Source organism: Gobio gobio (genome assembly GCF_949357685.1).
Source record: "Gobio gobio genome assembly, chromosome: 18".
Lineage (NCBI taxonomy): Eukaryota > Metazoa > Chordata > Actinopteri > Cypriniformes > Gobionidae > Gobio > Gobio gobio.
Window position 1 is genome coordinate 8,709,040 of NC_137111.1, and position 27,479 is coordinate 8,736,518.

The 27,479-nt window shown below is 37.9% G+C and overlaps 1 protein-coding gene across 1 annotated transcript; it reads left to right on the forward strand.

The window, feature by feature from the left end:
* Positions 1-381: 381 nt before the first annotated feature.
* Positions 382-27,479, forward strand: timm23b (translocase of inner mitochondrial membrane 23 homolog b (yeast)). Its single transcript, XM_079842909.1, has 7 exons — positions 382-980; positions 1,052-1,110; positions 1,193-1,286; positions 1,497-1,581; positions 11,076-11,134; positions 12,505-12,615; positions 25,314-27,479. Exons 1-7 carry the CDS (start codon positions 869-871, stop codon positions 25,424-25,426), a joined length of 633 nt encoding a protein of 210 aa, XP_079699035.1. The 5' UTR covers positions 382-868; the 3' UTR covers positions 25,427-27,479.

Genomic DNA, 27,479 nt, shown 5'->3' on the forward strand with positions numbered 1-27,479 from the left:
GTTTGTTTTTGGAAATTAAAATGTATCGTTACACTTCTCAAAGATGTACAACTATATTTAGTTTCCTCTGTATGCCTTTTAAATGCTAGGAGTCTCTAAGAATGAAAAGGCATTTCATTTTTATTGCTAACTATCACGAATAATAGGCAATTCAATTTAAAATGTTATTCACCCTACACACACACACACACACACACACACACACACACACACACACACACACACACACACACACACACACACACACACACACACAAAGAGATCATTATTTTATACGAACCTTTATAATTTTAGTGATTAATATTATACTTTATCAGCTGTTTTCCTAATCGCTTTAGTTTCATTTTCCGTGTGTATTGATCTGGCCAGAAATCGTTTCCTGTCGCAAAAACTGTCGTGGGTGTGCTTCGATAAAGCTTCGCACGTATCCATTTCATAGCCACAGTTTGTCCCCATCACCGCACCAACCATGCTTTCTCGCATTATAACATACTAACAATGTTTAACGTGTGGGTTTGAGGCATGAAAACGGTTTGTGAGGGGTAGTTAAATGAACGTCCACAGTTTACTTTACGGCAAACAAGTGGAGCGTCAGGCTGAACATGCGTCACGTAGTTGTGGCACGCACGAGTTCGGTGAAAATACTGAATAATTAAACCGTTTAATTGTGTTTTGGGGGATGAAAAATGACCGATTGCCAAGTGTAACTGTCTAGAGTCCTTCTCTGACCGCCTGCTAAGTTAAAGCTCATCAGGGGACAGACTACATTTGTTGGCTAACAATAGTTGCTCAAAGCTTGTCCTATAAGTTAGGCATATCTTTAAATGTTTAGTTGAGTAAAAAGGTGTACGAACCTCTTAACCTTAAAATGGACAAGGATCCATCAGGCTCGTCTAGCACAGGCTCCAGAAGTCCAGGAGGCTTGGGTCTGTTTGGATCTGGCCCTCAGTATTCAAAGACAGAGCTCGCTGGAGTGCCATGTAAGTCTGGCATATCTGTTATATATCACTAACTATCCATATTACTTGCTAAAGTTTGCTTCTCTGAACAGTGACAGGCATGAGTCCCATCTCTCCATACCTTAACGTGGACCCCAAGTACCTCTTACAGGTGAGATCTGGCCATAAGCTGCCTTTATTTGATTTGAATATATGAGATGTAATGGATGGCTGTCATTCTCATGTGCTCACAGGATACAGATGAGTTCATTTTACCCACTGGAGCCAATAAAACAAGAGGACGCTTTGAGCTGGCCTTCTTCACTATAGGAGGATGCTGCATCACAGGTGTGTCTGTTCTTCTCCATCATATAGATACACTTCACTAGTCAAAAAGATTCCTTTTTTGTTGTCTGATGTAGTAAACCATTTTTCATTGCACATTAAATTACCAGAATAAACTGAAAAATATGCCAGAAGTTGCTTTTGATAAATATTATTATTTCATATTTTTAAAATGATTTGTATTTACATGTCTTACAATGTATTGTCGTACAGGTGCTGTATTTGGGGCGGTGAATGGTCTTAGAATGGGCTTGTCTGAAACCAGAAACATGTCTTGGTCCAAACCTCGCAATGTACAGTGAGTACTGCAGCAGAACCGGACAAATGTACATGCCGTTATGAAAACAGTCAGTTAGGTTTACAATATAGGCTTGCTTAAAAAAAAAAAAAAAAAAAAAATATATATATATATATATATATATATATATATATATATATATATATATATACATATACATATATATATATATATATATATATATATATATATATATATATATATATATATATATATATATATCAGGGCTCCAGACTAACTTTTTTCACTAGGAGCACAGTGGCCCCCAACTGAAAATTTTAGGGGCACAACCAGAAATTTTAGGGGCGCACACCGTAAATCAACATGCTAACCAAATCTACTAATTTCCACTGTATTACTAATAGGAATCGGTATCGTTAAGGTTTTAATGTTATTACTACTCTTACCCATACTGCTTATCGATCCGGTACTTTAACAGTATTCTTACCGGTTCTTTTTATTATACTTTATTATAAAAAAAAACATAATTAAGAACATAATTAACATGGCTTTATAATCTGAAAAGTAAAATATCTATAGCAAAAGAAACCGCAAAGTTTGAACAAAAATATAAAACATCTATTTGTAAATGGACCAGTGTGCAGCATTCGGAAGGTCTGCTAACATTAATATTACAGTAAAGAACAAACCTACAAAGAAATCTAATAAAGTAATGAAATGTAAAATAACACTGCATAGTTTTCACTGTATAAATTGATAGATTAATGCTTATAAAAGCTAAAGTTATTAATTCAAGAGATGTGAATTTTTTCTATTTGCCTTTTGTTCGATTCGCATTAATGGCTCAATCGTCAGCAGGTTTATTAGACGCTGCCCCTTTAAGACCGATCAACTGTAGAACTAATAATATCATATTCTCCTATTTCTCCAAACTATTTACGCCCATTTAAGATATAAACTGTTAAAATAACTACTCTCCAATCCGGTCATTTTGACACCGGCTATTTGTTGTTTATTTGATGGTTTAGACGCGCACACGAAGCCTAAAATACTAAGTGCAAGCCGGTCCATTTCGCAGCACACACACATAAGCCGCCTTGAAGCTGGAAACAGCGTCTCTTGCGCGGATTATTGTGCATTTAATAGCTCTTTATTATCAAACACATCCCGCAGTTTAGCAACAGTAGAGACTGCAGTTTACAACAATCACTGATTCTGACGTTTAGTTTAGGTTTAGGGAGAAATGACAGCGCAAGGCTGTGAAGGGAAGGATGAGCTCGACGAACACGGCTATAGGAATAGTTTTACCTCATTCCATCTTTTTATAATTCTTGGAAGCCAAAATCGAAAATAAAATTAGATTAATATCACAGCACATCCCTAAAGTTTAAGCAGACTAAACTTTTGTTTAGTTCTTGGCCATCGTCACTCATTGAGCTGACTGTGGTGTTGTGTTCGCAGCTCCACGTGACAGAGCGCGCTCGCTTTCTCTCTCTTCTGGATTGCGAATAGCAAAAATGCATCACGGACAAATGGTTTAATATTCTATTTCTCTCATATAGAAACGGCTGGCAAAGATAGAATTTGCCAGACATAACGTCTATCAATTATAATTAGTAAGTGTATTTTCTTAATTTTCCACACGTGCGACTGGATGTAAAATTCAGTCGCACACTCTCAAATTTTAGTCGCAAAATGCGACCATTTAGTCGCACTCTGGAGCCCTGTATATATATGCTTTAACTGTCTGCATCTTAGGGAATGGCATATAAGGGGAAAAAACATGCTTAAGTAAATCATAATGTCATAATTATGATATAACATTTTAAGTCATGAGATATAGAGTCTTCGGCTTTTTATCTCATAATTATGACTTAATATCAATTTCAGTCTTTTGTCTCATGATTATAGCTTAACATTTTAAAATTTTGACTGTCAATTATTAGTTAATAATTATTTGAGATATAATTTGTCATAAAATAGTCATAACTTTGACTTTTTATCTTAATTGTTGTTTACTATCAATTTCAACTTTTTGTCTCATGGTTATAGCTTAGCATTTCATAATTTTGACTGCCAGTTATTAGTTAATAATTAATTATGAGATAAAAGTTAGAAATTTTGAGATACAAGGTCAATTCAAAGTTGAATTTCTGTCATAATTTTGACAGAAATATCATAATTATGACTTGGTGTCATAATTTCAATCTTTATCTCATACTTATGATTTACTATTAGTTTAGACCTCATGATTATAGCTTAGGATTTCATCATTTTGACTGTCAATTATTTGTTAATAATTTGAGATAAAACGCTGAAATTATTATACAAATTCAACTTTTTGTCATAATTTAGATTTTTTTTAATCTCATAACTGTGATTTCCTATCAATTTCAACCTTTTGTCTCATGATTATAGCTTAGTATTTCATAATTTTGAAATTAAATTTTGAAGTGTCATTTATTAGTTAATAATCAATTATGAGTTAAAAGGTCAAAATTATAAGATACAAAGTCATAGTTTAAAGGGGTGGTAAAACACATTCTTTCGAAGGCTTGATTGTGTTTGTGGGGTGCACTGTAACATATGTTCATGCTTCGTTTTTAAAAAATTGCATTATTTTTCATATATTTGACCTTTATTCTACACTGCTCTGTCCCTCCTTGTAAAAACGGTCTGATGCTTTCCGGGTTGAATGAAGCCGGTCCCTCAAAAATACGCAATGGGCTCAGATTGATTAGCTGGCCCAGTGTGTTGTGATTCGCTATCCGCCTAGTGCACGTTTGTCGGAAACGCCACGCCCCTTACCTTTACCGGTAGATGTGCTTTGGTCAGTATTAGAAACAAAGGCGTCAATAAAACCATACAAATCTGAGCCCGAATCAGACCCAGAACATTTTAGTGAAGATGATCAAACATAACCTGTTCAGTCCAGTAAAGACTGCGGATCTATAGTGATCGCTACTGAATGGCACTTTTGTATTTTTAGAACGATTATAGCCAAATATCTGTTGCAAGAACTATTAACCCAAAACAAACACTAAACATTGGCTTTACTAGTAGCCGAATCAAACACAGAACCATGTTTAGCATGCCTGTAGATAAACAATACATAAAAGCTCTAATCAAAGAATCATTACACTAATGCCAAGTTCGCTGATGAGATTTAAAAGAAGTTTGTAACGTTGGTGTTTGTCGGATAACGTTAGGTATGAATGAGCATTTAACAAACTGGTTTGCAGAGCCGAACAGCGTTGTCATCTGTTTACTATCTTGCTACAACGTACAATTAACAATACGAACAATTACAGGAAAACACATAGACGAAAAATAAATCATACTTACAGGTTGTGGCCCGTGAACAGCTTCTGTTTTTAAATCCATCTTTCAGGACAAGCCGTTGTGCGATTCCTGCATTGAACTTGCGAAGATTGTGGAAGCTTTCCTCCGTGAAATGTGCAGCACAGAGAGCGAGATAACTATTGATCCCTAACTCCCCCGTCCCCAGGAAGGCTGAACACAGTGGACGTTCAATTTGGATGAAAATAACACCGTTTTTTTACAATTTTGATGTATTTCATAATTGTGACTGTCATAATTTCAACTTTTTATCTCAAGTAATAATTATTAATTGCTATCAATTTCGACCTTTTGTCGCATGATTATAGTTTAGTATTTCATAATTTTGAATAAGTGCATTAATAGTTAATAATTTAACTATGAGATAAAAGGCCAAAATTTTGAAATATAAATTCTTCAACTTTTTGTCATAATTTTGACTTTTTATCTCATAATTATTACTTGCTATCAATTTCGACCTTTTGTCTCATAATTACATTACAAATCAATTATGGGATAAAAGGGTCAAACTTATGAGATACAAAGTCATAATTTAAAGTAAAATTTCTCGTAATTGTCTTTCTCACAATTATGACTCAGTGTGTCATAATTTCAACTTTTTATCTCATAATTATTACTTGCTATCAATTTCAACCTTTTGTCTCATGGTTATAGCTTAGTATTTCATAATTTTGACTGTCAATTATTAGTTAATTTAATTATGAGATAAGGCAGAAATTATGAGAGAAATTATTCAACTTTTTGTCATAATTTCAACTTTTTATCTCATAATTATAGTTTACAATCAGTTTTGACTTTCTGTCTCACGATTATAATTTAGTATTTCATAATTTTGACATTAGATATTTATTAGTTAATAATTAATTATGAGAAAAAGGTTCAGAATTATGAGATACAAAGTCATAATTCAGTCGAATTACTGTCAGAATTTCTACTTTTTATCTCATAATTATGATTTACTATCAGTTTCGACCTTGTCTCATGACTATAGCTTACTATTTCATGATTTAAAGGCAATAATTAGTTAATTTAATTATGAAATAAAAGATAGAAATTATGAGACAAATTATTTGATTTCTTTGTCCTAAATTTAAAGAGTCAAAATGACTTTATAATTTTTTTTAATCTCATAATTATGATTTACTATCAATTTCGACCTTTTGTCTCATGATTAAAAGTCAATTATTAGTATATAATTAATTATAAGATAATGTAAAAATTATGAGATATAAATTATTCGACTTTGTCATAATTTCAACTTTTTATCTTACAATTATGGTTTACTATCAGTTTTGACTTTTTGTCTCATGATTATAGTTTAGTATTTCATAATTTTGACGTTAGCTATTTATTAGTTAATAATTAATTATGAGAAGTTCGGAATTATGAGATAAAAAGTCATAACTCAGTCGAATTGCTGTCATAATTTTGACATATCTCATATTTATGACTTTTTATTGGACAATTATAACTCATAATTTCAACTTTTTGTCTCATAATTGTTGATTATGTTAAGTCATAATTCAGAGTTGAATTTCTATATCAATTTTGACGAATATTCATAATTATGACTTTTGATATCCAAAGTATGGTTTTGTGGCCGGTTTTACAGACAGGGCTTAGATTAAGCCAGGATTAGGCCATTGTTCATTAGGACATTTAAGCAGCTTTTGTAAAAGTACCTTAGAAAATAAAACATGACTGGTGTGCATCTTAAGCAGGGCCGGCGTTTGCTATAGAAGAGCTAGGCGGTTGCCTAGGGCGACAAATGTGTTGGGGGCGCGCGCAGGCGCCCTCTAGTGGTGCCCTCAAACTTACTTCCCATTAAGCATAGAATTAAAACAAGCGAAATAAAACATACTGTTTATTAAACATGATCATCATTGGGCGCCCCCTCAGCCACACGTTTAATTACTTAACCTGATTATTAGATTGAATTGATGGTGAGTATTGTCGAGCACAGGCGTTCAGGCGTTAGGTCAGGCATGTGCTCATCACTGGCGCGTTCTTCAAAAATGAAGCGGTCTAAACCCTCGAGTGCACAGGGACGGAAAAAGAGAAAGGCAGACGATCAAAAGAAAGCCCAGTATAGAGGTAAGTCTTCTCATCTCAGCCATAAAGGTGTCAAACAAAATAAATTTACGTCGTATTATCGATATTATCAACTAATATTGGACGGCATTGGACGTTTTATTGCTGTCACTAAGCTATAACTAGCTAGCTGGTTATCTACATATTACTACGCATTTCACTGACAATAAGGAAATCCAGGCGAGCCAAATTTTAATGCTGCGTCAATTTTGAAGGTGAATAGAAATGCCAGAAACAACTGTTCATCTTTTATTATTTAAGAAAGGGATAGAGCTACAAGAACTTATATATTTTAATTTTGTAGTGGTAAGTACAGTGTATCTATAATAGCACTTTTGTTTGTAGAGGGTATAGTTAATCCAGTTTATGGGTCATAATTTGCTTAAGTGTCTTTACAGGTGCTTAAGAGAGTTGTTGCACAGTTTATGGAGTTAATATTTGGTAAATATCCTTGAACATTCTTTCTAGCAATTGTGTATGACCAATTTATTGCAGTTGATCCTTCAAGTCTTAATTTTCTTGATTTTCTTGAAGTGTTGGAGTGACTATAAAGTCATAATTAGCTTTTTAAGTCTTGGAGTAACTATAGGAGCATTTTTGTTAATATAGTTTTTATAAATACTTAACCCATTTGTGCCCAATTTTTTTCTGAATGGCTTGTTCTGGATTTATTTTCCCCAGGTTTTTGTATTTTTTCTTGAAAATCGTATTTGAATCTGTGGCAACTATAGTTGCCGGTGGGCAAATATGTTTTTATGCACCCCTTCAATGTCAAATATGTATAAGAGGAGAACATTTAGCATCTAACTCAAAATAACTGCTTTCAACAGATCAATCTTTATTCATAATCAAATTAATTATGTTTGACTAAGTATACTAAAAACTATAGATCTGTTGTAAGATTTGTTTTGTTTGGATGATTCTAGTGACCTTCATGATTATGTTAATATATATGTCAACAAAAAATACTTATTAGTAACATGAAAATGACCTTTCTTTGGGAGGGTTTGCCTTCGTTGTGCTCCCTAGAAGTAGGGGTAGGTAGTTGGCAGTCTCATGTGACAGGAAGGAAGTTAATACTTTTTTTTCCCCTTGAAATCCTTTATTTGGTTGTCTGCTTGTGTGTCATTGAGATATAAAACATGGATAATATCTAGAAAAATACTTACAGAAGGAAAATGACAACTATACACTGGCAACTATAGTTGCCGGTGGGCTTAACAATTAAGGGGGGTGGCAAAACTCAATCTCGCCTAGGGCAACCAAAGAGCTAGAGCCGGCCCTGATCTTAAGACAAAACAATGGCAGTAAGATCTGTGAGTACAAGTTCAGTTAAAACAGCTCAATCATGCATTTTAGTCTGGGACTAGCTTAAACCATGCAAATGTCATAATTTCAATTTGTTATCTCTGAATTTTGATGTAGTTTCTCATAAATATTTGTCAGATTATGATTTACCAAAGAGTTGTTTTTATTATGTGGTGGAATAGCATTGAATAGACTCTTTTAAACAGGTTAGGTTAAACAGGACATCCACCCACTCTATGGACACATTGCATAGTTTCATAAACGGTTCACCAGCAGAGGGCAGTGTTCACCACAGTGTTCACTGTGCCGTTCATAGGAACAGAAACAGCTGGAGTGTATTTCCTAGTAAAGGTGGGGTCAGGTAACATACAATAGGGGTGTTCCATGATGTCAGAGGCGGCACACTTTCATGAACAGGCAGATAAACCACACTGAGCTCTGTCGTGTCAAGTTTCCTTTGGTCTGCGGTGATGCACCACATTCCACTGTAACCAGAGTCACATGCACTTTTCCTTTGAATTAAACCTGTGGTTCGGGCATTTGGGGAGATTCATAGACACGCTGGTTGCGAAGTCACAAAATGGAAAAGAAAACCGAACCCATAACAATACACCCTACAGAAATCTTTCTCCTATTGCAAATCCTAACTGAAACGATTAAGACGGCTGATTGAGACACACATATAATCCGGATATTACAGCAGTTGCTTCCCCTTCTGTCACCGTTTGTGTTCTGGCCGCTGTTATCAGGCCTGCTTATCAGGTTTCAATTGAACATATTTTGCTTTCAAAGTACTAAATGCAAACATGTAGTGAAATGCGGCTAGACATAGTCAATCAAAAGTGCTTATTATGCCTTTATTTTATACGTTATCAATAATGATTGATATGCTGAATGCTTCACAGCTGTTTTGGATCAATAGCTCAAATACGTCTGTGTGTACACAGCTGTGCGGCCCAAAGCCTCATGTGGTCAAGGCAGCATTAAAGGCTGTTCACATGCAGTTCGTTACAACATGCAGCGGGCCAAAGTCTGCCGCTCTCCTGCTGTTACGTGCAAGACTCCACCACTGTCAGCAGATTTACAGAGTGAAAAGTGTCATAATGCATTCACGGGTCAAGACAGTTGTTATTGAACGATTCAACCTTGAAACTCCAGCTGCTGATTCATGCGGAATGGACCAAAGACAGCATGTGTTTATTTGTTGAGACAGACTCTGGAGCCGTTTCCCAAGACCTACTTGTTTACTAGGGCCCGAGCACCGATGGTGTCAGGAGCCTATTGGAATTGCTCGGGTCTATTACTCTTTTATTTTTTAGGGCCTAAACATGCTCGAAAACTCATGAAACTTTGCACACGTGTCAGAAGTGGTGAAAATTTACGTCTGATATGGGTTTCAGAATTAAGTGTGGCAAAATGGCTCAATAGCGCCACCTATAAGATTTAAATTAAGGGCTGCTTGCGAAACTCCCGCAGTTTCTCTTGAAGCCGATACAGAAGTGACTTAAACTGCAATTCGTCGACTGGCCACTAGGGACAGGCTCCAGAAGGAGCAGAATCTCATTGAGCTCCATGTTAAAATGGCCAACTTTACAGCAGACAAAAACATGTTTACAGTCTGGTACAAATTGTGGTTTTGGTCTATACGGCTAATTTTGCCCTTCATGATGACTGTGGGGGGGTGAATTTTTTTTATAACTCATTCGTTTACATTATATAAAGCCTTAAAGTTCTGCATAATTAAGGGCGTGGCCACTTTGAGTGACAGGTGGATTGCCGTTTGTCTGCTGTCTGTTAGTCATCACCTCAGCTCCACCCACGTCCCGCCTCTTTGCCCATTATCTGTGATCTGGGAGTGACGCGCTGCCAAGATGGCAACGGCCAGCTCGACCCTACTTCACACTTCAAAACTGCTCTTCAGAATCCTATGGGTGACGTCACGGACACTACGTCCATATTTTTTACAGTCTATGATGTACACCCATGTTACAGCCCAATACCTACAAAAAAGTCCCTGGGAGTAAAATCTGAAAACCCAACAGGAAGTGAGATATTTTGAATTTCTCTGCAAAATTTGTGCAGTTTTAGCCATTTCCAGATGTTGTACTTGTATCAGATAAACATCATATTTGGTCAGTCTAATCTAAAGGCCTTTGTGGCATTAAATTGTGAAGATCTTGAGTTTTCGCTGAAGTGGCGGCCTGACAGAGTCTGATGTTTCGCCATGACACAGGACGTTGTTGTAACTCGGGCATACACTGTCCAATATTCAGTTACAGTCAAAGCGCCACCCACTGGCAACAGGAAGTGACGTGGTTAACGCTGTGATGCACTACTAGCAACATGCTAAAATATGCAATTGAGTACTAAACATTCGAAAACATGCTAGCAACACATAGCTAAGTGCTAAAGCATGCTATTATCGTCATGAAACCGGAAGTTATTGTTACTCAAGCATGCAATGTCCAATCTGCCTCAAAGTTCATGTTTGATAAGTGCCCTGGCCACCTTATGGCAGCAGGAAGTGTGGCAAATACAAATCCTATTTTTATATACTTGAATGCATATTGCCCATCGTGCTCTGTTTTCCTAAAGCCACAGGGGTGGCGGTGGCACGGGTGCAGGGGCCCTTTCATCGCTGCTTGCAGCTTTTAATTTGAATTGAGCTGTTGGCATAAAACATTTGAATTTATGGCTGGATGTTGTAGAACCAAAGTCAATTCAGTTGTGACTTTATTTTAAACTCTTAATCTCCATCTTTCTCTCCAATTCAGAGTCCTGAATATGGTGACCCGCCAAGGTGCCACATGGGCAAACACTTTGGGTACAGTAGGTGAGTGGCCCAAATATCAGCCTCCTTCACCCTCAAAATGAATCTTTTCCATCTTTGTAGTTGACTCATTTCAATATATTTTCATTTAGAAGTCATACACTCACCTAAAGGATTATTAGGAACACCTGTTCAATTTCTCATTAATGCAATTATCTAATCAACCAATCACATGGCAGTTGCTTCAATGCATTTAGGGGTGTGGTCCTGGTCAAGACAATCTCTTGAACTCCAAACTGAATGTCAGAATGGGAAAGAAAGGTGATTTAAGCAATTTTGAGCGTGGCATGGTTGTTGGTGCCAGACGGGCCGTTCTGAGTATTTCATAATCTGCTCAGTTACTGGGATTTTCACGCACAACCATTTCTAGGGTTTACAAAGAATGGTGTGAAAAGGGAAAAACATCCAGTATGCGGCAGTCCTGTGGGCGAAAATGCCTTGTTGATGCTAGAGGTCAGAGGAGAATGGGCCGACTGATTCAAGCTGATAGAAGAGCAACTTTGACTGAAATAACCACTCGTTACAACCGAGGTATGCAGCAAAGCATTTGTGAAGCCACAACACGCACAACCTTGAGGCAGATGGGCTACAACAGCAGAAGACCCCACCGGGTACCACTCATCTCCACTACAAATAGGAAAAAGAGGCTACAATTTGCACGAGCTCACCAAAATTGGACCGTTGAAGACTGGAAAAATGTTGCCTGGTCTGAGTCTCGATTTCTGTTGAGACATTCAGATGGTAGAGTCAGAATTTGGCGTAAACAGAATGAGAGCATGGATCCATCATGCCTTGTTACCACTGTGCAGGCTGGTGGTGGTGGTGTAATGGTGTGGGGGATGTTTTCTTGGCACACTTTAGGCCCCTTAGTGCCAATTGGGCATCGTTTAAATGCCACGGCCTACCTGAGCATTGTTTCTGAGCATGTCCATCCCTTTATGACCACCATGTACCCATCCTCTGATGGCTACTTCCAGCAGGATAATGCACCATGTCACAAAGCTCCAATCATTTCAAATTGGTTTCTTGAACATGACAATGAGTTCACTGAACTAAAATGGCTCCCACAGTCACCTGATCTCAACCCAATAGAGCATCTTTGGGATGTGGTGGAACGGGAGCTTCGTGCCCTGGATGTGCATCCCACAAATCTCCATCAACTGTAAGATGCTATCCTATCAATATGGGCCAACATTTCTAAAGAATGCTTTCAGCACCTTGTTGAATCAATGCCACGTAGAATTAAGGCAGTTCTGAAGGCGAAAGGGGGGCAAACACAGTATTAGTATGGTGTTCCTAATAATCCTTTAGGTGAGTGTATATTAATGCTGTGTTGCATGCATGATATAAATATATATAACATATGTGTTTAGCTCTGCTGTACAGCGCATTTGGGGTGATCATAGAGAAAGCCAGAGGGGCAGAGGACGACCTCAACACGATTGTTGCGGGGACCATGACTGGTGTCCTCTTCAAATCTCCAGGTAGATCATGTATAAAATGTTTATCGCATTAGGGTGTTTCTCACTACGCTTAAACACCGGACATCATCATTCTAAACTTTGCTTTAAACCCCGGGTAAAGGAACGTTTCCATCTTGTAACATAGAAGCAGGGAAAACATGTCAATTGGAGTGAAGAAAAGACCATTTCATGCTTACCTTTTATAGTTTGAAAAGTCCATTCAGGATCAACTTGATAGTAAAGTTGCCAGCAATATATAATATGAGGATGTGCAATGCTAGAGCCTTTATAGTAGAGTTTAGATTCTCTGCCCGAGCCCAAACTTGACCCGCCACTTGTATATACTTATATACAAACAAATGTATACAAAGTTGCACAAGTCAGGATTAGTCTAAAAATGCTTGTTAAACTCACAGCACATGCAGTGATGAAGCGCAGCATTCTGAACAGAACCGCTCTGAGACATGTTTTTACATTGTTACGGATCGTTTGATATCTATTGATTACATACCTTAGCAAGCTGTCACAGGCTGGAGAATCCTTTATTTGAGGTGTTATTGGTTCATTCATGATCATACTCGGACTTATAACGTTATGGGCCAGGGCTCGCAAAGCCCAACATCCCAGGGCAATGTGTTTTTCAAACCGGCTACCAAAACATATCACCGGCCTGCCGACGGGCTATCTTAAATAGTGAAATAACATTCCTTTCTTGCGCCCTCACGTGTGTGTGTGTGTGTGTGTGTGTGTGTACGGTTATATACAATGATCGGGCCGGCCAAGTAATAAAAAAATAACATTCCAATCAATCGCGGGTGGATGAGGGATAAATCTTTGTGTTTGTTTGATAAAGATATTTTTCGAGTCCTGTGAGCCTTTCCCCAGACGCTTTCAAAACAATTCCCACATATTCTGAGGGTAGCTAAAGCTCATTAAATGCAAATCTTATCCAATCCTAGCCGTGGGCGTTTACTTCCAAGTCTTCAGTGCGGCACGCCCATAGAAACCGAGCGTTTCTTCAGAGAGCCTCAAAATCAAGGCAGAAAATAGCCTATTACTTATTCATTATGATGTTTTTTTTAATGTAAAAATCACGCGAACGTCATAAGTTCACCTCAGACAACAGTATAAAAAATGTAAAAAGCCAGTTCATGACACCTTTAAAAAACGGTCGGGTTTAAATCGGGCTCGGGCTTATATTTACAGTTAATGTGTCGGGCCGGGCTCGGACACAACGTACATGGGCTCGGGTAGGGTCGAGCTTGATTGATCTAAGCTCTACTTTATAGGGCTTTTCATACTTGAAATACACTGCCCAGACAAAAAAAAAAAACAATTTGGATTTAAATAGGCAAATTCATTGAAAGTCTTTGGGATGTGCTGGAGGAGACTTTACAGAGTGCTGGACTCTTGCATTGTCAATACAAGAGCTTGACCAAAAATGTATCCACTTCTTTATGAAAATAAATGCTGTGATGTTATTTCCATAAATTTTTGGTCCAGGTGCCGATTCATGTGTGAAAATTATTCTTCATTCTCCGTGACCATTCCTTCACAGTTTGAGCTGATGAATCTGGACATTGTCATCCTGGAATATGACCATGATGCGTCTTCCTACATGGTTGTTTAAGAGATGAAAAACTACACACTTCATCAATTAGGGTTAGAAGAACTGTTGCCAAACATATAACATGCTTGAAACATAATACTCACTGCAATAATGATCCAAGCATTTGCCTATTTAAATTCAAATTCAGACTTTTTTTTTTGTCCGGGCAGTGTACTTAAACCTGGGTCATTCTAAACTCTGGGTAAATTGAATCTTAGGTTATCTTGCTTCATGTTTCACACTGCTCATAATTTAGCATGGGTCAACAGTTAATCCTGGGTATTCTTACACTGACGTTTCACAATGTACATTCCTAAACCCTGGGTTAATGCCCTTATTTGCATATTTGTGGTGTCAGTATTGTTGATTGGACGAGCACTGCACGTGACAGTATGATGCTCCAGCATTGAACATCCTTTTCATATTATATACTGTCTACTGTGTACTCAAGTTTATCCTGAATGGACTTTTCAGACTATAAAGGTAAGAATGGTCTCTTCTTCACTCCAGTTGACACGTTTTCCCTGATTCTTAATCACAAGTTGGAAATGTTCCTTTACCTGGGGTTTAAAGCAAAGTCTCTTCTTCACTCCAGTTTATGCGTTTTCTGTAAACCATTTGACACTTTTCCTCTCAAACACTGAAAGTATTGGTTGTACTATGTGCAGTGTTTCTGTGACTGTCCTGTTAGTGGATAACAGAATGAAGACCAAGAGTCAGGAGTTAGATTAATTGAAGAAAAATGTACTGTAGAATAGTTTGCAGTTTCATCAGCAGAAGCCAGCTTCAAGTCTCACAAGGAGTTCGTAGGCTGCGCTCCCTCTCTTCCCGTTTATCGTACATACAATTTCTCAACAGTTTTCAAGGTCTAGCCATGTCATTACTTCAGGTTGAATGATTCTGATTGGCTAAGAGAAAATAGATAGTCATGGTAAATTTCCACACATTGTCAGTTAATCAGATGCACGTGTCCATAGATCACTTGTTGGCGCTTTCACCCCGGTATTAGGCACGTAGTGACCTTCCAGGTCTGGAGCAGGCGCCAGCTTGTCCAGAACAACATCCTGTCACTCTCCCGAGGATGCCCGTTGTACATCTTAAATACTGATCTGTAACACAGACTACAACGCGCATACACATACACATAGTCTCTCCAAGGCTGGAGTTGATTGAGCTCCAGTTATGACCAGAACATTTCCCAAAACATACTGATAACATTTGCTTTCTCTCAGAAAAGGTACAGACAGTATTCACCATAATTCTTTAGTGTTTCAATTAAATAAAATGAATAAATTATAATATAAAATGAAAGACAAATACATATTTCATCTCTAGAAGCCGGGCTAAGTGAATAAGCACTGTTAATGCACTCCTGGCATATTAGGGGTGTGTGAGACCTCCAAAATCCAAACACACAACATGTTCTGCTATCAAGTGTTTAGCGACACATCCCACATCCCTACGCCAGACCTTCAGTCACTCCTTAGAGACCAAATACAAACTTTAGAAAACATAAATCAATAGAACCACTGATTGTTTCTTCATATAAGTAATATCATAACTGGAAATAATCATAAAAAATTATAATAATAATAAAGGAGGATAAATATTTATTAATTATTTGATTATAAATTGAATTAGGATATATATATATATATATATATATATATATATATATATATATATATATATATATATATAGGTATGTTGTAGGGATGCCACAATTCTCAATATAATATTGATCCGTTTGGTACGGCATTCACGGTTCTGCATTTAATTAATTATTTTTCTACAAATTCTATAATTTGCCTCCATCCCAATATACTGAACAACGTGACATACATTCACATCACACGTTAGAGATAGAGTTATACTCACGGAACACTATAGTTATTCACAATCACTAAAGTTCATTATTTGCATGCGAATTAAAGCCTTCCTTCACGTGCTTATGCACTGTTTTATCATGCGCTTTTCCCAATGGCGCACTAAACGCCTGTCAAACACGTGATTACTGGATTAAGTAGTCTTACTGCACTAATACTGTCAAATACACACGAGGTTAACATTAACACAGTCGGTTATGTCTAAAATGAAAGTAAATTTGTGTGTGTCTGTATATTAGATGCGCAGGTCTTAAATTGACAGCAGCGCAGCCTATAGTGAACACGCTGTCCTTAAAGGGACAGTTCACCTCTAAAATTGTCATTATTTACTCACTCTAATGTTGTTCCAAACCTGTATTCATTTCTCGATGACAGAATTTTCATTTTTGAGTGAACTATCCCTTTAATGTTAATACAACAACAAAAGACAAAGAGAAAATCACTCGCTGCTCTTGACCAACAGTAGCTTTAATAAGAATCAATGTATATTTTACAGTGAAGTCTATGTAGTTTTATTTTTACATTTATTCATTCAATTTCATACTTAAATGCTGCTGTACAGCTCTGAGCTGCCAGTGTAAATCTTTATATATATTTATTTTATATTATACAATACACTAGGAATGTGTACAAGGGTACAAGTAAAGTTTTAAGTTTAAGTAAGGTTTTTCAATTATTTTAAGTAAAATAAAGAGTATTTTTTTGTCCTTAATCTCTTGCTGTTCCTGTCGCCTAAGAATAGAATAGCAAAAAACTGATGTGACAAGCCATCAGAACCAAACCGAACCGAAAACCGTGGTTAAAAACCGAGGTATGTATTGAACCGTGGACTAACTGTATTGTTGCATCCCTAGTATGTTGAAGCGGCAGTGGATTTCAGAATCCGCACGCTTCAGTCCAAAACATATAAATATGAAGTACACGATTGGTTGTCTGTTGCTAAGTTTCTAGTTGTAACAGTTTAACATCACACACTGTACAACAGCTCAAAAGCGCTGCTAACCCTGTTCCAGAGCTGGGTTTCATCACCTCGGGTAAAAAGCAGTGCTAACCCCACGTGTGAAACGTTCCTTTACCCGGGGTTAAAAGCGGTGTTTAGAGCGATGAGTCCAATCAATGACACTGACACCGAAATTATGCAAATAAGAAGATTAACCCAGGGTTTAAATATGTACAGTGTGACTCGGCAGCATATGGATATCCAGGATTGATTGTTAACCCCGGGTAAATGATGAGTATGAAACCTGAATCAAGATAAGCCAGGATTCAGTTTACCTGGAGTTTAGAATGACCCAGGGTTAACTATTTCAAGTGTGAAAAGTCTGTTGTCTTGAAGAATCACAAAAGAAACCCTTTTGTCAGCAGACTGAAGAGGAAGGCACCGCAATGTTGTGTAGGCCTACTTCCTTTTCTGTGGAAGAGTTATTCGAGGAGAAAAGGGAAACTGTTCTGTTCTGACAACAAATCATTGTGTGAAAGTTGCTACGCTAAGATCTTTCACAGAAAACATTCATTACCTTTTATAAAGCTCATTAATAGCAGTAACAGACATCACTAGAAGTGCTAAAAGTGCCCCTATTATGATATTTTAAAGGCTCCTAATTTTGTTTTTGAGTCTCCTACAACAGGTTTACATGCATCATAGGTCAAAAGGTCAAAAAACACTTAATAATTCTCATAATATACATTGCACATCACATTTTCAATGATTCTGAAACAACTCGTTGGATGATTCAGTCTCTAAATCCCTCCTTTCCGCAAGCTTGCTCTGCTCTGATTGGCCAGATGGCCCAGTCTGTTGAGATTGGTCTACCGCTTACAGCGCTTGTTGAAAGCTAAACGTCCATTACCATAAACTTCAGCTCCGCTTCCTAAAGCTCAGCGATTGTATCTACTGTAAAGACCGTAACGATAAAGTCGATTTTCCCATATCAATCCGAACGCGAGTCCGATGATGAAATATTGGAAGAACTAGTTATTCAACCCGAACCTCTGACTTGAGCAGGACGTTTCTCAGTGATACACTACATTATGAGATGTTGCAGCTGTAATTCCTCACCATCAGCATTAACAAGAGTACGTCCAACAAACCCATGTGTATATTTCTGATTTATTGCGGTGCACATGCGGGAACTGTATCAATAACAGCGCATACGTTAGCCCAGCACTAACGTAAATGGCTGATGTAACATTCAAGTTTTCAAAACAAATCTTGCTCCATCCTTTATCTTTACTCAAAGTAGAAATAACGACAGACAATCTGCATTAATAGACACAACTCTAGGGAATAGTGTCCCACAGCTGATGAGCAGAAGTATTTCAGTAAGACAGTAATAACGTGAGTTAGCCGGAAACACAATATAAAACACACAACTACGTATTTTGAACACCCAGTAGAAAATGTATACATCAATAATTACTCATACAATTATGGTCCAAATAAACTGGGTACTGACCCATCTTTCAAGAACAAGCGTTTTGCGAATCCCGCGTTAAACTCCAAGTTTTGAGAAGCAGTCGTCAGTAAAATGGTGTGTTTGAGGGCGGGTCAAGTTGTTCGCGGACGGACGACATACAACATAGACGGGCATTATGCAAATGTCTTTTCTAGTGCCGTAGAACCGTAACGCAGTGAGATTCGAATGACTGACGTCTCGTATTGCAGATTCAGAGTCGGTTCTTTCTTTCGGGAGACAATAACTTTATTTATCGTGCACTTTCCACTTTACAACACTGCTGAACGTTTACATTCACAAACAGCTCTATTACACACTGCATGAAAGGGAAGATTTCAGAAACAAATCCCACAATAGGGGCACTTTAACAGATTAGCTAATGTAAACTCACATTACAGTTTGAAGTTTTGATTCATATATTTTCAAATGCAGCACCCCTAAAAGTATTTGGACACTTAAAACATGGAGGGCCCTATTTTAATGATCTGAGCTCATGGTATGAAGCACACGGTGCAGGTGCACTTAGGGCGTGTCCGAATCCACTTTTGCTAGTTTAGCGACAGGAAAAAACGGTCTGCGTGCCAGGGCGCATGGTCCAAAAGGGTTGTCCCTAGTCTCTTAATGAGTCATGGGTGTGTTTTGGGCTTAACGTGCAATAAACCAATCAGTTTCTCATCTCAAATTCCTTGTAAAAGCCAGTTGTGCTCGCACCATGGCGGATTAGCTATTTACATGCCAGAATTTGCGAGAGGAAAGACTGAACGCTTCTCCAGAGAGGAATCCTTTTATTTTTAATAATTAAAAATGTATGTATGCTGCGTGTCCCTTTGTGTGTAATAAGCAGAGTGTACACGCGTTGTGCACCCACCTATAGGCGCATATAACATGCCCTTTAAATAACACCTGAAAAAAGTGCGGTCTGACTTTAGAGCAGGTTTTTGTTGGTCAATGGCGCAGTCATTTTCAGTTCCTCAAAATAGCAACATGCCAACAATGCGCCTGAACACACCTGGTTTTCAGACCAGCACGTCCATGGGTGAACAGATGGGTGCCAGTGCATTTGCTATTTAAACAACGTGGCGCTGGACGTAAAAATGATAACCGCGTCGGGCTGAAACTAAAAAAAAACATGGGCCAGAGTCCTACACAGGTCCGATTTTGTAAATCCGCACCCGCCCGTACCCGCAGTGCTTAAAACCGCATCCGCCCCGTTTTCCGACAGCAGCACTAAATAAAATCCACACCCGACCCGCTTAAAATAGAACCGCCACCCGACCCGCACTAAAATCAGTTTAGCATATCACATTATAGACACACTTACAAAAATGTTTATTGCCACGCCAGCATACAGAAGTTATTACACGACCATTAACACAAGGACAACTTCAGCCGGGACATTCTAAAACGCTTAACGTGGCAGACACTGTTATTAAGAGACCAAACTCAGTAAACATAATACTAATAACGTATACTAAGTACAAAAAATCAGATGAGCCCAGAATATGAACACAACGCGTTTAATTACACGTTAAGCTTTTTCCTCCCATAGAAAACCATTATAAGAAAACGCTTAACGTGGCTTAATGTACTAAGACAGTGTTATTAAGAGACCAAACTCAGGAAACATAACAAAAATACTGTTCGATAGAACAGTAGTGGTTTGAAACTGTGGTTTGTTACCACTGTTATCTGCGTGCTTCCTCAGCGATGAAGTTCCACATTTGCAGCTATCTTTTCTTCAACTCCTCATGATCCATCCATCTCGACGACTGCAGTGCAGGCAGATCGCGCGCGGTTGTGATTCTTCTGGGAGGGCGCGCACGTGCGCCACGCGGCCATAAATAAACGGATATGGATTTGAAATTATTTGATCAACTTGAAATACAGGCAAGGCATATTTTTGTATATGCATATTTTTAGGAACACATCTACAATATACATGCATTGCATATATTTTTATATATAGGCCTATAATCGTTTGCATGTGACTGTTTAAAACCCCTGTTTAGACCCGTGTTTCTCCCTTGTCCGACCCGACCCGCACCCGTATCCGACACAATAGGATGTTTTTCACCCGTTTCAGCAATATTCGCGGGTCACCTGTCGGCACCAAGGGGGTAATCCAGCCCCCGGGAAAGCGTACCTTCCATAGGGGCAGCCATTGCTAACCAAGCCATCACCTGCTGTTAGCATCCCATTGACTCCCATTCATTTTGGCCTCACTTTGACAGCGAATAACTTTACATCTGAGGTGTTTAAAGACTCCATTTGTCCATTGTTTATTTCTAAACAAACACGACAATGTATAAAATGCTCCATTACCTTGTATCTTACACTATCGCTCCGTAGAAGCCGTTTTTGTAAAAATAGGCTAAGGATTGCGTCATAACCATGCGACTCCGTCAAGCTGTACCGTATAGACCCGAAGAGAAGCTCGCAGGCAATCTTTTACTGTCTATGAGGCAATCAGGGGGACGTGGAGGCATAGAGGCCGATAGAGATGTCGCAGATCCTGCTTCATTCATCAAATGTTGCTCCTGCTCACTCTCTCTGTCTCCACAAGATTCGGTGATTCATATTTCACTTTGCACAACTACTAGAAGACTTACAACTGTCAGACTGGTTGCTCAAGTCACATCTACGTCGTCAAGCTCAGCCATCAGGAAGTGAGTGCTTCTAACTGACTTCAATTTTCTGCGTTGAAGTCTATGGGGTCGCTGTGTCCATTTCTTTTACTGTCTATGGTCGGCACCCGTGCAGGACTCTGCCATGGGCGCCCAGCCCCCCTAAAAAATGTGTGATTAACCTTTATAACATATGAAACTGGCGGGAGGCTTCGGCTTCGTCCCGTCTTTTAATCAGCGTGTTCTTCAATCCGCAGCGGCGTCGAGCAGAGCGCACGTCAGAAGCAGAGGTGTGTGCGTCAAAATATTTGAGAAAACCAATCAAATCAGAGTAGGCAGGCTTTATGTACGCACAGAAGCTGCTGAGGCTGAGCGCATAATAAATGCATATAAAACAAGACATGATTTGTAGAACAGAAAACATGATTGATTACAAGTGTACACATAATAATTGTCAAATGTGTTGCAAAATATTCATATAAATACAAATACACCATTTCTAAAGTTAGTTTTTAAAGGAATAATTATTTTATTCATCAAGGATGCATTAAATTGATCAACAGTTACGGCATTGATAATGTAAGATTTCTATTTAAAATAAATGCTGTTCTTTTGACCTGTTCATCAGAGAATCCCAATTCCCACAAAAATATGAAGCAGCATAACTGTTTCAACATAATAATATAATAATAATAATGTTTCTTGTGCAGAAAATCATCATATTAGAATGATTTCTGAAGAATCATGTGACACTGAAGACTAGAGTAATGATGCTTTGATCACAGGAATAAACTATATTTTACGGTCATTGAAGGCCATTCGGTGGCTATAAACACAAAATGTCTTTGTTTCTATAAGGAAGTACCTTGCAGAATTACCCTGCAGGTGTTTTCCTGTAGCTGTGACTGGGAATATTCTGTGTATTCTGTAGAAGGAAAGAGTTGTTGTTTAGACAATAGGGGAAATCTTGGGGAAAAAAGTAATTTCCCATAATGCTTTGCTGCAGAGTTCTAATAAGGGAAGTTCTGGGTGTTGAGTTGATGCAGCACATTTTCTACTTTTGCAGGGTTTAGTTTCAGATAAGAGTTTTGCCATGTTCAGTTTGTGTTTAGTGTGTCCCGAGCCTTTCAGACCGTCACAAGTTCCCTCATAACTTTTGTTATCTCGCACATGATATATTAAAACATATGTAAAAGTGCTCAGGAAGTGTTCAGTGATCATAATGGTGCTGTAAAGTCATTTACAGTTACTGTATTGTTTCACTGGCATTGTGTGTTGTTCTGCATATCTGGGGCATTTCTGTTTAATATTAACAGAAAACAAGAATATAGACGTGTGTGCAGCATCTAAAAGAAAGAGATATTTTGTTATGGGTGGGCTCTCGCTGGCTCACATCCACGAGTTCATTCAGACGTTATCAAGCCTCAACTCATGGTGGGTGTGGAGTCGAAGCTCTATCGCTCTTCTGCATGTCCTCGGTCAGGGTGAGATGAAGCTCTTCTCCGTCTGTCGTCTGTGAGACTGGAGGTCAATGACTTCATTTGGCTGTATTATGTGCTGCTCACCAGGGAATGTGTGATTTCAAAAGCTCATTTTGAACTAAAAATGTTGTTTTTATATTAGTTTTACTATGATGATGCCTAGGATGGAATAAATGAGCCCTTTACACTCTTATAATTTTGTCTCAGGCCTTATAAATTCAAACAATTCAAACCCTGCCTGTACTAATGGACTGCCCTCCTCCACTAATATTAGCCCCCTTGGTAAATATGAGCAAAAGCGGCTGTGGAAATAAATCTGCATTGTTTATCCTTTTGATCTTTCATTCATAAAATTCACAAAATTCTAACCTTTCATTGAGGAAGAACAATTGAAAGTGGGGGGAAAATCTCATTATTAAAGAAATATTTTTCTCAAGTTCATGTTGGCCATAATTATTGGGACCCAATTATTGCAACCTCCTTTTTACAAGATAACAGCTCTGGGTCTTCTCCTATATTGCCTGATGAGTTTGGAGATCATTGCTCCATACAGAATCTCTCCAGATCCTTCAGATCCCCAGCTCTTCTCTTCAGTTCAGCCACTCATTGTCTATAGGGTTCAGGTCAGGGGACTGGGACGGTCATGGCAGAAGCTTCATTTTGTGCTCAGTGACACATTTTTGTGTTGATTTTGATGTCAGTTTTGGATCATTGTCCTTATGGAAGATCCAACCACGGCCCATTATTTAACATTTACATTTAGTCATTTAGCAGATGCTTTTATCCAAAGCGACTTACAGATGAGGGCAATAGAAGCAACTCGAACAGTCAAGGGCAACAATATGGAAGTGCTGTAACAAGTCTCAGTTAATCTAGCACAGAACAGATTTTTTTTTTTTTTTTTTATAAAATTTTTTTTTTTAAATTAATTAGACAGACAGAAAATGAATAGAATGATAAGTGCTATTCTTGATTGGTCAGGTGTTGCTGGAAGAGATGTGTCTTTAGGTGTTTTTTGAAAATGGCTACAGACTCGGCCGCACGAATTGAGATCGGCAGGTCATTCCACCAGGTGGGAACGGCCCAGGAAAAGGGCCGTGAGAGTGATTTCATGCCTCTCTGGTATGGCACCACAAGGCGTCGTTCACTGGCAGAACGCAAGTTCCTGGAGGGTGTGTAAGTCTGAACGAGCGAGTTTAGGTATATTGCTGCAGAGCCAGTGGTTGCTTTGAAGGCGAGCACCAGTGCCTTGAATTTAATGCGAGCGGCTATTGGTAGCCAGTGCAGACTGATGAAGAGAGGCGTGACGTGATCCATTATAAGATCTCTAGCAGAGGCGGTCAAGTTTTGATTTTTATCTGTTGGTATTTTCTAGAGTCCATGATGCCATGTGTCTGAACAAGATGTCCAGGACCTCCAGCTAAAAAAAAATAGGCCACAACATTAAAGATCCAGCGGTGTATTTAACCGTGGGCATGGGGTACTTTTTATCCCTGTCTGCACCAAACCCATCTCCTTTTTTAAGTTTCATCTGCCCACAGAAACAGGTCCTGTCTGAAGTCGTGTCTCAAACTGAATATGCTGGAGTTTGTTTCTGGATGAGCGGGGAGGATTTTTCTTGAAACCCTCCCAAACAACATGTGGTGATGTAGGGGTTGTTTAATAATTTTTTTAGGCTTTCTGACCCCAAGACTCAACTAATCTCTGCAATTCTCCATCTGTGATCTTGGAGAGTCTTTGTCCACTCAAACTCTCGTCCTCCCCGTGCATTGGGACGATATAAACACACGTCCTCTTCCAGGCAGATTCGTAACATCTTTAGTTGATTGAACTTCTTAATTATTGCCCTGATGGTGGAAATGGGGATTTTCAATGCTTTAGCTGTTTTCTTACAGACACTTTCTATTCTGTGAAGCTCAACAATCGTTTGCTGCACATCAGAACTATATTCTGTGGTTTTACTCATTGTGATGATGATTTGGCCTTTGTTTCCTCATATTTATGGGAATATACTTCAGAGATATTTTACTCATAATGGGTGCCAATAATTGTGGCCAACATGCATTGGAGATTTTTTTTATTTCACTTTCAATTGTTTTACTTCAATGAAAAATTTGAAATTTGTACATTTTTGGAATGAAAGATCAAAAGGATAAACAATGCTGATTTATTTTCACAGCCATATTTGCTCATATTTACCAAGGGGGCCAATATTAGTGCAGGGCACTGTATATATCTGTTTTCTGTGACTGTGTGAGACTTCTAATTCATTAGCCTCTATAGGGAAATAACTAGAAGAATAACAAAGTGCAGTAAACAGCTAAACTATTTGCGCTACAAACCAGTGTTTATTAATTACAATAATACATTAAAATAATATGGAAATAAATACCAGTGTGCAAGGTCAAGCAGCATAACAGGCAAATGACACCGGAAGCCAAACATTCAATTTACAGTTAAAATGAGCAGGATAGGACTGTAATGTTTGGAAAACAACATCAACCGTTATCATACGATTTGGTGAGATGGATGTGTGCAACTTCGAGAGGAGAAGTGGCGCAAGTTCATCTAGAGATAAACCTGGGTTTAGAAGAACTGCTGATTCTGGTCTTTTCAGTGGTTTCATTTCCTGAAGTTGTGTATGTGTGTGTGTTTTGTTGCAGGAGGTTTGCGGGGGGCAGCGCGGGGCGGGTTGGTTGGGCTCACGCTCTCTGGACTCTATGCTCTCTACAATAACTGGGACCGTCTGAAGGGACGCTCTCCTACACGCTACTGAGGCTTCTGCCAAGATACTCAAATCAGTCCAGAAAGCATCAAGCGTAATTTATGGCTGCTTTGCAAATGCAATGTCCATCAACTTGAGATGAGAAGGTCAAGAACTGCACTTGGAGGCTTCATGACAATTCATGACCATTTCCTAAAATGTCATAATTTATGATTTGATTGTTTGCAACTAATCGTTAAAAAAAAATATATATATATTTCATTGTTTAATGAAGCAAAAGCTAAACTTAACAGTCCATTTGTATTTGTGTGTGTGTGTGTGTATACACTACCGGTGAAAAGTTTGTAAACATTAAGGTTTTCTTTTAATGTTTTTGAAAGTCTCTTAATCTGCCTTAAGGCTGCCTTCATTTGATCAAATATACAGAAAATTCAGTAATAATGTGAAATATTACAGAAATCATTCTGATAGCATTTCTTGTCAATGTTGAAAACATTAAATTGATCAAAAAAGACAGTAAATACATTTGACATTAATATTACAAAAAAGTTATATTTACAATAAATGCTGTTCTTTTGAACTTTCTATTCATCAAATAATCCTGAAAAAAATCAGTTTTCACAAAAATATTAAGCAGCACAATTGTGTTGAATGAAGAAATGTTTCTTGAGCAGCAAATTCTTTATTTCTTTATAATGATTTTATGAATTCTTTAGACTAGAGTAATGATGCTGAAAATTCAGCTTTGATCACAGGAATAAATTACATTTTACAATATATTACAGATATTTAGCTTGTAGTATTTCATAGCATTACTGTCATTTTGATCAAATAAATGCAGCCTTGGGGAGATTAGACTTCTTTCAAAAACGTAAATGTTTTCAAACTTGTGAACAGTACCGTGTGTGTGTAATTATATAGATATATATATATATAATGGCTGAAAAACCAAATCGTGAAATAAGTTGTTTGTTTGCAATCCATTTAGCTGCAGTCTAACATTGGACCAACTGTAATTCATTTTTCAAAACAGATGACAGTGTTACCAACAAAATTAAACATTGCACTAGAACTGGATAATGAGTGTTTACTAAAAAGCTTTGCTGTAATATTTGGTAATTATGAATGTATGTTATTACATGAAATGATATTTGGGCACATTGCCGTATCGCTCCATCAGCACTGTGTGAACGGACACCAGAATGTATGCGTGTAACTGGAAGTAAATGTCGCTAAAAGTTCAATCTGTGCTATAAAAACTTTCCCATTTGGGTGTTGGGCAGAAATGTAGAGATGTTGAAACGAGGTTTGTTTGGTCTCATGTACTGATACTCCTGACATTAAAGAACAATATTCACATTTCTCTTGTCACTGTCAGGGGGGGGGGGGGTTTGTAATATCAGCAGATTCTTAGAAAAGAAAAATATTTAGTTTGTTGTTGATTATTCTTATGTTTAGGTTAATTTCTTCCGTGTAAGCATAAACTGGCATTTTCTGTGTCAGGAAACAAATGAGTCACAGGAAACATCTTTTTGTTACGTCTTTTTATTTATTCAGTTGACAGGGATCAAAGCATAAGAGATTATGTAAGCGATATTTCAATTAGCCTACATATAAGTGTACATATGCAATTCTGTAGTCCAAACACTGGCACATGCTGACAATGGTTTCTGCATTGTTAATGTTTATGTACTAAGTCCTTGGTCCATTACTAAATGATAGATCAAATTCAACTTACAATAAGCGGTTTAATTTTTGCACCAGCTTTAATTTCACCTGTAGTCTTTGCTTTATATGTGCAAAGTATAGTTCTCGTCAGACAAGAGTGTTTCACAGCATAGACATAAAGCAGTATCAGTGGTTAGATTCAATTTAAAAAGAGCTATGGTTTTTATTTTCTGGTAAACGTTTACCACAGGTTGAGCTTAAAGACCACACAACAAACGCTGGCTAGGGTACGCTAGGATGGAGATGATCAATGCTACACATTCGATGTCAGGCACATGTCAGATTTTTTTTTAGGTTAAAATAACAGAAATTGTGCTGTATGGTTAGCTGGCAAATGAGATTTGTATGCCACAGAAGTGTATAATAAAATCATTAC

Excerpts from the sequence above, each read along its gene's own strand:
- timm23b (XM_079842909.1), top strand. The coding sequence starts at position 869 with ATGGACAAGGATCCATCAGGCTCGTCTAGCACAGGCTCCAGAAGTCCA. Across the intron at positions 1,582-11,075 it reads TCCAAACCTCGCAATGTACA|AGTCCTGAATATGGTGACCC; the intron begins GTGAGTACTGCA and ends TCTCCAATTCAG. Across the intron at positions 11,135-12,504 it reads AAACACTTTGGGTACAGTAG|CTCTGCTGTACAGCGCATTT; the intron begins GTGAGTGGCCCA and ends ATATGTGTTTAG.